Source organism: Glycine soja, chromosome 3 (assembly GCF_004193775.1).
Source record: "Glycine soja cultivar W05 chromosome 3, ASM419377v2, whole genome shotgun sequence".
In the NCBI taxonomy this organism is placed as follows: Eukaryota; Viridiplantae; Streptophyta; class Magnoliopsida; order Fabales; family Fabaceae; genus Glycine; species Glycine soja.
Window position 1 is genome coordinate 32916619 of NC_041004.1, and position 15356 is coordinate 32931974.

The window sequence follows — 15356 nt, forward strand, 5'->3', positions numbered from 1 at the left end:
TGAATCTGCTCATTGGTCTTTGAAGAGGATATTACAGAATAGCGTTGGAGACCTCTGTAGTGTTTGGGATGCAATGAACAACATGATGACGCTGCAACACACTGAAATTAGAGCATCATTCGAAACAAGTACGCATGTTGTTGGTCATGTTTTCAAGAAAACCTTATACAAGAGGCTTCTGGGAATGGTGTCAAGGTACGTTTTAAATGAAATTTCGGTTGAGTTTGAGCGCGTACGTTATTTGAAAGACAATGTGTCTTCTTGTGGGTGTGTCTTGAGAACCACGCTAGGTCTTCCTTGTGCATGCGAGCTACAAAGGTATGAGGGTGGCAGCATCCCACTGGATGCAGTCCATATGTACTGGAGGAGACTTAATTTTTCAGACCAGGGGCTATGTGAGGCCGAAGTGAGCATCAAGGAAGAGATTGATAGAATATATAAAAGATTCGATGAACTTGATGTTTGTGGGAAAGTTACTTTCAAGAGTAAACTCTGAGAATTCGCGTTTCCCGATGAGACCTCTATATGTCCTCCTCCAACAAAGGTTAAGACGAAAGGTGCCCCGAAAAAGGTAATGAAAAGAAGCGAAAGATCGACAAAGCGTGATCCATCTTATTGGGAGTATGTTGATGCTTATCATTCGGTTCAAAACAGCAACACCTTAGTCAGACCCAGTGCATCATCTTTTGCACCACCAAAGCCAGCAAGGATGATCCCCATGTTGGATCAATTTCTGCCATTTATGCATGGTTTCATTGAGGATGTTGTTGATGTGAAAGCGGATGGTAATTGTGGATATCGGTCAGTTTCCACTTTGTTAGGTATGGGAGAAGAGTGTTGGGCCATAATGCGTAATGAATTGATTAAAGAACTTGGCAAATGGTCGCAAGACTACATAAAGATCTTTGGTGGCACGGAGAGATATGAACAGCTGAGGTTGTCCCTACACGTGGATGGGTTATCCAAGGTATGTGTTTTATGCTTTTTAAAAATATAAGTAATGTTTACATGACTGACACGTGAATTTGTTATGTGATTTAGGTTAGTATGGACAAATGGATGGATATAACGGATATGGGATATGTAATTGCGTCAAGATATAATGTAATCCTTTTATCATTGTCACGACAACAGAGCTTCACATTTTTTCCTCTCAGAAGTCGACCACCAGCCAATTCTGCTGCGCACCGCATAATATGCGTCGGCCATGTGTATGGCAGTCATTTTGTTCAGGTCCATTGAAAATTCGTTTACTCAAATAATTTCAATTATTGAATGTGTTGGTTTGTTTGTTTAACTTATTATTGTAATTTCACTTACAACAGGTTTTTTTGAAAGATCGTTGTCCCTTATCGCCTATGGCGTTGTTGTGGTCAAGCAATGCGTATCCGGAGGCAAAACAATGGCCAACTGCATATGTAGGTAGAATGCAGCAATACTTAAGCCTAATGACAATTAATACAATGCATGTAGACCTAAGCGGACACTGAACTTGTAATATTTATGTATGTATATGTACATTGGATTTATGTTCATGTAATTAATCAATTGTTCCGTGAACAAGTGTTACTGTGTCAAATTGTTATATTTGTGTTGAACTGAATGGTAGTTATATGTTTCTAAAAAGCCGAAAACCAACTTTTTTGATTTTTGGTGCCTCCGTTTGAGGTGCGATTCGATGGAACGAGGTGATGCTTTTATTTTTTTTGGATTCCTTGACGTGCAAACATGCTAAATAGCGGCCCTGGACAGTCTCAAGCAGCTCCCACATAATTTTTAAAAAAACCCGAACAGGGGTACTTAGGCATGTTTCTAAAAGGCACAAAACCAATTTTTTTTATTCTTTAGTGTATGTATATATATGGTTAAAATATATAATTTCAGAATAGTTATAAATGTTAACATTTAAATTACAAATTATTTTATCTTCTTTATTTTATATATTCAAATGCCATTATAAATGTGACTCATGTGTGTGGTTTATATTTAAATTTCAAACCATGTATTTATAGAGAGACAAACAAAAATCATAAATGATGTAAGTAAATGTGTTTTATGACATACATAAACAAATACAAAAATTAATAATTTAAGTAAAATAAAAATATAAATCCTAATCTATGCGGTGTCTCTGGGGCGGCCTAAGACTTCCATCTGCGGTGTCACCTCTAGCTCTCCTCAGACAACGAGTCATGATGTCATGCAAGTCAGTGCCCTCAGTGACCATTCTGAGGTTGATGACCCGCTCCAAATCCTCAGCAATCGCTCCTAAATCCTGAGTCATCCCCTGACATCCTTCGCAGTGAACCTGTCACAGTCAAAATAACAAAGTCAGTATCACATTTTAAAAAAATTTAAATTATGAAAAACTACAGAAGTTATGCTTACCACTGAATGCGTAGGGAGATCGGTCGCGAGTGAAACCTCGGGGATGGGTGGCTCGACGAACTCCTCATGATGAGGGGGAGGTGGATGTCTCGGCGCAGCAGTCTCCTCGGTCCGCGTGAAGAATGGGTGCGATATCCGAAAAAACCACTCCATGTAGTCTGCCGCCACCTATCCAGGAACTACACAGAGCTCCCCTGAAGGCACCAAATGGTCTGGAAAATTCAACCACCGATCATCTATATCATCACCCGTCAAAGAATCACAAACCGACGGCGGAGGGACCGTCTGAAGGTAGGCAAACTGTCGAAGAACCCGGTCAGGTCGAACGTACACCACAATCTGACCCTATCTGAGTTGGCCAGTGTACGATGATATCAAGTCAAAGGCCTTGACTCCCCGGTGCTCACCATAGGGCATCCAGCACACGTCAGTCACACTCAGGGCATCCAAACGTCTCCGATACGGGGATCCCTTGATCCCCGTCATATGAGCCTTACCCGTAAGCCACCTGCAGGCCCGTGGGCTCCCCTCATCATAAGCATCATGAACGACGGATGTATGCACTGTAGGAAAGTGCTCGTATATCCAGCACTACAAAGACATAGTCAACATCAATACAAAAAAAAGAGATTCAATGTTACTTCAATTTAAATTATCAGTGATAATACGTACCTGGAGAAGTGTAATATAACTGCCCAGCTGCCGTGTAGAGGCCTGTGACGCGTCATTCAGATGGTCGTACATGTGGACTAATGCAGCTACCCCCCAGGCGAATCCCCCTGCCTGGGCCAGGTCCCTGAAAGCCTCCAAGTGCACGACATGTACATGGGTTGAACTCTTGTTGGCGAAAAGAGTACAACCCACCAAGTGGAGTAGATACGTGCGGGCTGCTACAACCCATCGTCTGATCCTGCACTGGCTCTGATACAAGTCTCGAAGCCACCCCAACTGGACATGAGGCCCACCAGCCTGTCGGGTCTCAAATGTAGCCTCCTCATGACTGACCTCAAGAAGCTCCGTCAGTAGACCAATGGCGTCTGAAGTAACAAGCGGCTCGAACGTATGCAGCGCGCCAGTGATGAAAAGGTGTAGGAGTGACGTCACGCCATCCAACGTGATCGTCAACTCGCCTACTGGTAGGTGGAACGTGCTAGTCTCACGATGCCACCTCTCGATGAAGGCGGATATCAGTCCAGGATCAGTGGTGATAACAGAACACCTGATCAGTGGACTCAATCCGGTGCCAGCAATCAACCCTTCGATCTTAGGCGTTGGTCTCCCAATTTTATCTACTTTTCTACCGTGGGAGACCAACTTCAGATCGGGTCGTTCCTAAATTGAATAACAATTTACAATAACGTGTATATAAAAAACAATCCAACTACAAATAATTTTTATGTAATTAGTCAACATTAAAAACTACGTACTCGTCCACTCCAGATGCTGTGTGCGACATGCTCAGCAAAATCGGTCAAAATCGATGGGTCGCGTGGTCCATTGGGGAAACCCTCATCTGCAGCAGGTGACCCCAAGCTCCCATCAGTAGCCACTCCCTTTGTCTGAACAGCATCGGCGGCGCCTGTCATCTCTGGGGTGGCATCAGACACATGAGGAACATCCTCATGCAACTGAGGCACATCCTCAGGTCTCTCTGTCACGTCCTCACGCAGACGAACTTGTTGTCTACTTGCTGAAGCAGTAGGTCTGCGACGCAGAGGAACATCAGCCTCATGCGTATCCTCACTAATGCCTCTACCTCTACCAGCTCCTAACGCACGACCTAAACCTCGTGTTCTAACCATGATCTGAAATCATGAAGAACATTTATTTTTTTCGGTCAAATTAAATATTCAAATAATTGGTAACAAAGCTTTGTCATTACAAATTTGTTCAAACACATGTTTTGTATGTTTCTTACTAATTTGGTCAAATTAAGTTTTCAATGTTTCTTGGACATGATGTTCTCATGATATGTGTGACATTCTCATTTAGGATATCTGTGACATTATGCTTCATTATGAGGGACATGTAGAACCAAGGCATGCTTTTTGTTTTTTGGTTTAGTATTTTGAAAATAGGACAAAGAATTTAGGAGACACAATTCTCCTAAAAGCTGAAATTGAATAATGAAATTGTTTGCTTCCAAGGGAATAATCAAATCAAACATTATAAGATTTACTTCCAAGGGAAATATAATAGACAGAATTTTTGGTTTTTGGATCATGTTTAAATTCTTTTTATAGCTCAAACATGATTAGACAAGCTTATAACATTGCTTAGATTGTGTAGGTATCAGATTAGACAAATTTGTTTTCAATATCAAAAGAATTCCCATTGTAATTGACAGGTTGCAGGCTATTAGATTAGATTAGACAAATTTCTTTTCAATATCAAAATAAATTTAGAAACAGAGTAACACAGGAACTTTGTTTTCTTGTCTCATATTTTTTCTTAATTACAAGTGTAACAGTAGTCTAATAGTTGCATATTAGTATCCTAACTTACCTTTTTTTTTCTTAACCCTCTCATTCATCAGGGAAAAAGAATCCTAACTAATCCACATAATTTATGCAGTGTATACAGTCATTTATACATCCTAACCAAATGACAGCAAATAACAATTCAATTTAGACATCCTAACCAAATGAAAGCAAAATACAATAGGTGATGTATCAAAATTAGGGAGTTTGTGTAAGTTAAATACCATATACACTTTGTAATAGCAAATAAATGAAAAATAATTACTAATATCATTAAATTGGTGGTTCAGACAAAATTTTCAAAAAAAAAAAATAACCAAAAAATACCAAAACATGCTACGCGGAAGACGTTTCGAATGTTCTTCCGTGAGAAGGATAGCTTGCCTGCAGAAGAAGGTTCCATAGGTTCTTCCGCGATCAGGAAATGTTGCCTGGGGAAGAAGGTTCCGCAGGTTCTTCCGCGGGATCCGCGGAAGACATAGTTCTTCCGTGGATCCCGCGGAAGAACCTTCGGAACCATCTTTCGTTGGATCCAGCGGAAGAACCTTTGGAACCTTCTTCCGCCGGAACGCGCGGAAGAACCTTCTCCCCTTGCCATTGTATACATAGAAGACGAAGGAAGAAGACGAACCTTTTTGGAAGGAAGGAGAAGAACGAAACCAAGGAAGAAGAAGCTTGCGGGGAGGTTGCTGGGTGCATGGGAGAAGAAGGAAACCGCGGAAGAAAACGTTTTTTAAAACGGAAGAAGAAGAAAATGTTTTTTTTTTAAATATATTAACTTTTATTTTTTAAATGAAGGGTATTTTAGGAACTTCATTCAATTGCTGGGTGCAGCAGCAATTTTGCTGGGTGCACCTAGCAACAGCCAAAAGCCATAGAATTCAACATTCATGGAAATGTCTTTTTTTTTTTTTGTTTTTTTTTTTTAAGTTTGTATTGTTGGTTTCATACCCCTTTTTTACCTTTTGTGCATGCGTTCGGATATAATTATTCTTACATGTCTCTTCTCTATCCCCTGCTTTGATGTCACATTTTCTCTAGTTTCCTCGTGTAGTATCGACTTTCCAGTTTCCAATCTTATGCTTCAATTCCAACTCCAAGTTCTTTTCACTTTCTGTAGTTCAACATAAAATGCTACTATAACTTATCAATATCACTTTTTCTTAATTTCCCACTCAACATCTAGAACACACTTGAAAAGCTTCTTGGTTAGACTCAACACTCTTTTGCTTGCAAAGTCTTTTAAACAAGCTTTTTCATTATACATTAAACTAACTTATATATTGTAAGTTGTTTAAATATTTACACGTGCTCCGCGAACAAATCTACCTAATTAAATTGCCTTAAACAGGAGAAGACTCATAATCATGTTAAGGACGTCAGACACATGTAAGATTAACAAAATGATTTTTCTTTAAGGTTGAAGAATCTTAAATTTAACGCATATATATGGGGGCGGGGGCATATTGGAGAAATATGCTATATTAATATATATATATATATATATATATATATATATATATATATATATATATATATAAATTTATACATATATAAAGAACTTTTTTAATTTTTATAGACAAATGAGTTCATCCATGAAAGAGTGACTGAGCTCAATAACAAATAGTAACAATATAAGTACAATGCAATATCCTTCATGAAAATGTCACGTACAGCTAATTAATTATTAATAATACATAATAATTATTGAAACGACATTGTTCAAAAAGAGGTGAAACATTCATGTTCCGATGAATTTGAGTCATCGCAAGGAGAGTGGTTGTGTCTGCCTTCATAGGTAGTTATTACCATACGACAATCTTCAGAGAGTCGTTCAACTCTTTTCTTCACCCTACAGTTGTTATGGGTACAGCGGTAGTAACTTCTGCTCATATCACACAATTGAGATGTCAATTGGATAAGCATGAAACATTCAAAATTAGGGTAAAATATGAATTTACTCTATGAAAATGTGATTAAATTTGATTTTAATTTCCTAAAAAAAAGTTGTTTGTTTTATTTTTTATGATTTTTAAAACTTTTGAAAATGATTCCTATTATTACTTATTAATAACATGATTTACATATAGACATGTTATGTCACATATAATCTCACAGTATAGTTGTTAAAGTATCTAAACATATGTTTTAATAACAACTAAAAACCAATACAAAAGAATATATAGCATGCCTTTCATTCTTTGATTATACTTGCATTTTTTTTAGTAGAAATTAAACACGATATAAGAAGATTTATATAATTCGTATATATATCTTATTCAACTAATTGAGTTAAATCTTTTTAATAATTATACCATAGTATTATTTATTGAATTATGCTACAATTGTGAAAATAAAAAACAAACAAAAACAATCCACAACCTGTACGTTAAGTATCTACAATATATTTCACGTCTATTATTCTGTATGCTTTCTCCTTAATGTTTAACAATAAAAAATAAATCATTGTTAAATATTCTTTGCCCAGAGACACATATACGCTATAATAAAAAACAATGTGATATATTAATGACTGAACGTTGCATGTAATGTATAATTTATTTAGCTAGCTAGTTAGCTAATCATTTTAACTAGTTTATAATTTATTCAAATAATTTATAAGTTTATTTGATTAAAATGACTGACAATTTAATAAACAAATTTGTCTTATGAATTTATAGTTTTTTTTAAATAGTACTACTTGTATTTAAAGTAGGATATGATCTTATAATTTATTATTATTTTTCCATTTTTAACCTCAATATTTGAATAAAGTTTCTCATTTATTCTCTCTTCCAATATTATACTATTCACACTAATTATTTTATTAAAATATTCTTTTTTTAAAAAAAAATATAAGAATTCAAAACTATTAAAATAAACGAATAAAACAAAATTAGATAAATTTATAATTTTGTTTACAAATAAAAAATAATTTTTATAACAAATCATAATTTGTTTTATGTTATTCCTCATTTATTAGCAATTTGAATAACTAATTTTAATTATAAAACATTTATAATTCATTAGTTAGTTTAATGAATTTGAAATGCTTTATAAAATTAGTTATTCAACTTGCAATAAATAAAGAATAACATAAAAAAATTATGATTTTTTAACTTGCTAAAAAATGTTTTATAAAATCCTAGGTAAATGGGTTACATATCTTTCATTGAGTCCTTTTGCTACTAACCCTAGATTTTTCAACAATCTTCCCCTTGATTTCTAATTCATCAACGAGACAAGTCACTTGACCAACCTTATCAATTAACCTTGCTCTTGCTCCCCCTCATACCAGGCCCTATTACCACTTGTTGGGGGAGTAACAAGGAGCACTCAGAAATGTTAATGGAATGATAACAAAGGTTATCAAGAAATTGAACACGTACTACATTCATCTCCACCTAAAATCTTAAAGATATTTAGATATATAAATCACATCACTTATATATAGCTTCACTGAACCCTTTCCTAATCAGTGTTGGAGTAACTACACCCAAATCCACCCCACTCCCACACTTGAAATGGGGGGGTGAGATGGAGGAGGTTGACTGAAAAAAAAAAAAGAGATTGGAGTTTGAGATAGGGGAGTGGAGCGAAAAGGGTGGACGGATGATTAGAGTTTCTTTTATTTATTATTTGTGTGGATGGTTAGAGTTTTGAGATAGGAGGGAGGTCGAAAAAAAAATGAAAAGTTGATTTTGAGATAAGAGAGTAAGGTAAATAAAGGAGAGTGAAGTAAATAGGGTTGATTAACTTTTTTTTTAATTAATATAATTTTTTGAATGATCAAACTGATATCAGTATTTCTTCAAAAAAAAAAAACTGATATCAGTATATGATTAATTTTTTTGAGATAAGAGTAAATGATTAAATGTTATTTAAATATTTGTATAAAAAGATTTTACATTCAGAGTCATACACCATCTTCTCGGACAAGTATTTATATCTCCTATCAAATATTTTTATGTTTTTGATGTACGAAATAATTTATATTTATCTAAATTTATTTAATTTTTGCTTCGTAATCAATACTGTTATAAAACACACTCTAAACAAATTCCTAAAATCATGTGATATGTATATTCACGTAGTAATGTTATCTAAATTAACTAATAGACAAAACAAAATTTAAATACGTAGTATGCTTTTATTTTTGTTATGAACATAATCAGACAAGTATTCCTTTTTACGACATACTAGCTTATCTTACTTTATTATTTGTATTTTCTTATTAATTTCAGTATGTTTTTTTTTTCTTTCTTTCTTTAATCCAAGTTTGGTACTGCATCTTTTCGGGAAGTTTTCGGTTGTTAAAATACACTTGTTAAGATTCAGACAAGTCCCACTGTCATTTTTTAAACTTTTCAAACACCTGGCCCGTTAATGTTCTTAATAAGTTCCTATGTTCCTGAAGTGACCATTCCAAAAATAACTTTTTCATCTTCCTAATTCCACTTCTAAGTACATACCTTTAAGTACAATTTTGTAATGATGGTCTGCAACCGAAGCAAATTACCACCACTTTCTTGCTTGGGTTTGTAATAACGATATACCACTTTAACCCCATTTTGCTTTGGTTCATAAAGTATAAGTCCAATAAAACTATAGAACTTTCTTCCATGCACGCAACATTAGCATACACATAATATATATGTTTTGGGTTTAGTGATCTGTTTGTTGCCACCGCGTTTTTCTTTCTCGAAATTATTAGTTACCTTCAGTCTAAGTAACTTTGGTTTTCATCAAATACTAGTATTTGTTTTATTTATCATGTTTCCTATCCTAACTCCTCCGTAAAGATAATTTTTCCCCTTAAAGATAATATGCTTTAAGCTCTCAAAAGAACCGATTGGAAATTATATTAAGGTGGTGCTACAAATTAATATACTAACTAATTGCCACTTTTTACTTCATTATCGTCACAAATTCGTTGAAAAATAGGTCGTGTTGGTGTATATATATATATATATTATCTATTTATATGTATGTATGTATCTTAGGTTATAGTTTACTGAAATTTGGTTTTTAAATTATACGTGAAAATCATCAAACAAGCATCTATAGGTTGACAGGTTAACATCTTAACATTATATATGTATTGCGTATGAAAAATCTGCACGTATGCCTCTTTTGATATTTGTATTTAATGATTTTCTGTTTTTTTTTTCCCTTCAAATTTCTACCTTCAAACCGAATGTTCATTACTTTTAAGGTAGATATGTGCGGATTTTTCATTAAATGCAAATATCAAAAGAGGAATATCTGAAGAGCTAGGCATATGCCTCTTCAATTTCTAGTCTCTTCAATTTTTCATCAAATACAAATATCAAAAGAGGCATGTGCCTCTTCAATATTTCTAGTATTTTCATTAAATGTTCTTCTTCAATTTCTATCTTCAAACCGAATGCTTTCAAATAAAAATCAACAAATCTGCTATATACTTGGATTTGATGATAGTGTATGTAGCTTATTCATTAATAATTCCCCTCTTGGCTCTAGCAAACATATCATAATATCGATCCATGCATGCACAATTCTATTAATTAACGTCTAAACATCTAGTATCAAACTCTGAATCTCTTTACACGGACTTCATTTAATTCATTCACACACCTCCACAACTTTTTCTTAATTTTTTCTTTACTTCTGCTTGCTATTTTGTTTCTTCTAAAGCTAAATTCTGCCATTATGCTTCAACTCAAAAGAGGTAAATTAAAAGAGTTTTATTTTAAAGAGTAAATTCTACACTTGATTCTTCAAAGATTAATATTTTTTTTGGGTACATCTTAAAGGTTAATATGATATACAAGTCTTAAAATATTTTTACCAAAAAAATTATTTTAATATATATATGCGTGTGAGAGATTGTTGTAGCCTTTTAAAGATCTTTGTCACCACACCATGTTCAATTCTTGAAGATTTAAATTTTTTGAAAGAAAAAAAAAACTTTGTCCATCTTTACCCTTCAAAACAGATTAGTTTTAGTCTATCGACTGAGAAAATATACCCATGTTATACACCCAAAAAATTAATTATCTAAAATTTTATCATATTTATCTGTTTTTTGTTTTACATAAAAGTAGAGGATGAAATATTTTTTTCACAGCTCTTTTGTATCTTTGATCATGGGTACTATTACCTTCTAACTTTAGAGGAAAGAAAATGAGGAGAGAAAGAAATTTTGAAATTTGAATTAAAGAAAAATGAAAAAAGATTTTGTATTTTATTTTAAAAGTAGTATTTTTCTTCAACTAAATAAAAAATGCATCATTATTCTTGTTATATCTTTTCTCTATTATCTTTCTCTCATCTAAACATATCATTAATGTGTTTAGATACATGTTGGACCCACTGCAAAGCAAGTTGCTACACGAACATGTGTTTAGGACCTCATGAATTGGAAGACAAACAAGCTATATATATATATATATATATATATATATATATATATATATATATATATATATATATATATATATAATTAAAATGGTAACAGATACTTTTAATTACGGCCATGTAAAAGTTTTCTCTATTTTAAAAATGATTAAATTTTGTAATAATGTATGTCTTTTGACTATAAACTTATCATCATAACAAGGGTTTCTTTGTCAATTATTGTAGGCTAAACGGGCTGGTATCTTAATATCTGGTTTTGCTAATTACGACATCCTAATTAACAGTAATGATATAAATCACTGCGTGAGTGATAAAATGAAATAGACTAGTATGTAGGGGAGTAATATGACTGTGAGTTTATAAATTAATCAAATATGAAGGTAAATTGTAATATGATAATTAAGGCAAAAACAAAAAGAAGGAAAACAGCTAGTGTGAAAGAAATCATTATAACACGGAGGTACATTTGATGCAAAAAACAGCATGGGATTTTCTTTCAAATTTTAGCCATGAGAGAAATTGGATTGGAAAAATTAGGTAAATTTTAAAGTAGTTACAATGAAAAACTTTAGGTGCAAGTGAAGCCTTTTTAGTGATGGATACCATGGGTGGAAGAAGTTGGTCAGATGAAAATATAGCATGACCGTTGGATGGTTTGGGAACAGAGGACGAAAGAGGGGACCCTATAGTGTACACTATTGTCAAAACTCTAATAATAATAATCCACTAAATATTCTCACGAATATATCTTTTTTCTTTTTACTTCACAAAAAAATTAATATTTTTAATTACCTGAAGAAAAAGCCTATATTTCAGTCTGTACCATCAATCTTCTCTACTCACAAGTCCATTGAAAGTAACATCTTGAATCATTCCTTCAGTTTTAGCTAAGATTCTCTCTCCCTCTCTCTCCCTCTCTCTGTTGACTGTTTTCAATCCTTAATTAAAATTTGAGACAAAACCTAGGATAACTACACTTGGTTTGTCTGTGAATTTAGATTCATTTGGTAGTTCCACCACCGACACATGTATTTTTCCCAAAAAAGACATCTTACCTTAATTTCTCCGGCTAATGCCTATGATGTAGCCAGTGCACTCAATCATATATTTATGTGAATTTGACAATGATATTTTTAAATGCTAAAATAAGGAAGAAAACGCTTCATTAATTAGATGAATAAATATATTTTTATTACATGCTAAAATAGGAGTATTAATTAGTGAAGTTCCTAACTCACTTTTGAAATTAATGTCCTATAATGCCACATGAAATTTAAAGTCTCAACAAGTATTTTCTCCGGTATTTGCAATTCTTATTAAAAACTTAAAATAAGTTTTACAATTGTCTTGTAACTATTAAGAATTATAATTATTTATATAAGCAACGATCGATTTTTATTCAAGAATATATAGCCACATGAATTATTCTAACAATGAAACTGCATAAAAACTATTAAGTTTTATGAAACTTCATAAGCAACTTGCATCCTCTTAGATGTATGATCTTCAAATTTATTCAAAGAACTTGCAAAACTGAGCAAAACTATATAATTAAGAAAGCAAGGGGTAATTAAGGTTCAAGGATTATATATATATTACCTTGGGTGAAGGCTATTCTTGACAACTTTCTGACCATACTTCCTCCATTTATAACCATCATCAAGCACATCTACATCACTTCTTGTTTGGAAACAAAACCGTGGCTCCCTCAGCTTCCTCCTCACTTTCATCTTGTTCTTCTCTGAGCCAGCACTTCTCCACCTACCATCATATATAAACGGTATAATAATTTTAATTTATTCATATAACTCTCCAACTTTGGAAAACAGTTGAATCTAGCACGAAATCAACATTCAGGCCAAAGCTACAACATACTTGCTTTGGGTTTTATGCTTTGAAAAGTGTAATTTTCCCATCAATGTGGATATAACAATGTCTACCCAGAAATACTCTATATATTCCTCGATTAAACAGCTTTTTCTTAATTACTTTAAAGCAAGATTAATTAACCTTAAGCTACAAACTTAATGATAAAGTAAATATGAGAACAAAAAAAGAGAAAAAAAAAGGTGATGATTTGAAGAATATGTGAAATCTGTGATGGACTATAGTGGATTCGAGTATCAATGAGTATCAAGACTTTTGAGTACCAAGCTCTTGCATCTCCTCATACCCCAAGAGAGAGAGAATAACTTGGAGTACAAAAGCAAGGTCAGAAAGAAAAAAGAAGCAGTCACTTCCATATATGGTAGAGACCTTCAGATTCTTCGCAGAAACCTAAAGAATATCTTCTTGGGTATCTAAATTAAATATTTACGTGCATGCAGAGAGAGAGAAAGAGAGAGATATTGAAAACAGAAAGTAGTGGTTGCAAGGAGGATATACCATGAGTTGTTGCCACCATCACTAGTATTTCCGGTGCAATTTTCATCATTGACAGCTTTGGGATCCAGTGTTCGCACCTGAATAAAGTTCATGGTACCATCCACATATATAAGCAAAATTGTTTCAAAGGAAAGAGATCAAAACAAAATACCTTAAAATTGAAAAGGACATAAAAACAAAATAAATAAATAAATACACAAAAAGAAATAAAACTGATAATTAATTATAAGGTTGTAGATCATAGTTGATAGTTGATATTAATGAATAGATAAATAGATTGATAAATATAGATACATAGATATCACAAAGTAACCACCTGTTCATTATTATTCCAACAAGTTCTGGATACAAGGTCATTATGGCTGAAACCAATTGTTGCTCCGGATCCGGAGGTGGTGGCGGTGGCGGTTGTGGTAGCGGCAGCAACAGCAGTATTGCTGCCACCGTTGCCGGCGTTTAGAGATTGAGAGAGCTGAGAAGATTGGGATTGAGCAGAGGGTGCCAAGAAGCTAAGAACCTGGTTTTCTTCAAATTGAACAAAACCCATTTCATGGATGGCTTGAGGGGTGTTTGCGAATGAAACTTGGAGCTCATAATTATTGGGATTAACACCTCTCTCTCCTCCTTCCATACCCCCCCTTTTTATTGATGATTTGAATTTGGTTTTTGAAAAACCACACCTTGATTTTGGTTTTTTCTTTGGTCTTATCTTCTAATTGTTAGCTAGCTGGATCTTCTAGTTTTGGTGTAGCATAAATTCTATGCCATATTGTGACCTTAGAGAATATGAAAAGAGGGTTATTCAGAAGACTGGGGCACTGAGGTGTGTAGTTTGGTCAACAACAAGGTGTATGTGTTGTTTGCCAATTAAATTCTGAAGGGAATGTTTCTAGGAAAATAATTCCTTTCCCCCTCTTCTTAAGGGAGTCTATTCAAAGTCTAGTACACACTATCTTTCTCTCTCTCTCTCTCTCTCTCTTAATTACACGTGCATTGTCCTACAAGTGTTTTTCATTTGGAATCTATATCAAAGAAAATGAAACTAGGTATTGTCGTTCTTATATGAAAATGATTCTTTCACATCACGCTAGTTTTATTATACTCATCAACGATGTAATTTTTTTTTTTTTTGGTGTACATGGATATTGTTAGTTTCTTGTTAGACATCATATGTTTCTTTTTACAACATAATTATGTTTAAGTTGAATAAGATTTATATGAATGATATTTTTTCATCAAGTATTTAATTAATTAACTACACATTTAAATTATGAACTTGACTAAACATTTGGTAAAAAATTGTTTTCATTAAAAGTCAAATTTAGATAATATTCAAACAATTCAACATTAATTACAATATATAAATCACTTAGTTAATGTTTGACCATATATATTGTTAATTTTGTTTTGTTATTGAGTCTGTATTGCAGTAATTAATTACAAATCCCTTGACTAGATGATACACTTCAACCATAATTGTTGTGCTTAGTTAATTAGTGTGAAAATGTTATGTGGGAAATTCTTGATTGTAAATATCAATTTTAATATTTTCATAGAAAAAGATTGTGTAAAGTGTGCAATTATTTTTTATCTAAAAATAACCAAATAAAAAATAGAAAATATAATAGAGTTAAAGGTGTTGAAACGTGTGTTTTTCTTGCTCTATGGATTGAACCAACTTAATAACACACAATAAATTAATCA

The 15356-nt window shown here is 33.4% G+C and overlaps 2 protein-coding genes across 2 annotated transcripts; both read right to left on the minus strand.

Moving 5' to 3' along the window:
- Positions 1–2556: 2556 nt before the first annotated feature.
- On the minus strand, positions 2557–5466 carry LOC114405163 (protein MAIN-LIKE 1-like). The gene is made up of 5 exons (XM_028367806.1): positions 5253–5466; positions 3816–4168; positions 3061–3720; positions 2815–2979; positions 2557–2733 (listed from the first exon to the last, which is right to left on the minus strand). The coding sequence occupies exons 1-5, from the start codon at positions 5464–5466 to the stop codon at positions 2557–2559; spliced, it is 1569 nt and encodes a 522-aa protein (XP_028223607.1).
- A 956-nt stretch (positions 5467–6422) lies between these two features.
- On the minus strand, positions 6423–14661 carry LOC114406495 (probable WRKY transcription factor 12). The gene is made up of 4 exons (XM_028369204.1): positions 13969–14661; positions 13653–13729; positions 12867–13028; positions 6423–6753 (listed from the first exon to the last, which is right to left on the minus strand). Exons 1-4 carry the CDS (start codon positions 14281–14283, stop codon positions 6591–6593), a joined length of 717 nt encoding a protein of 238 aa, XP_028225005.1. The 5' UTR covers positions 14284–14661; the 3' UTR covers positions 6423–6590.
- Between the last annotated feature and the right edge of the window lie 695 nt (positions 14662–15356).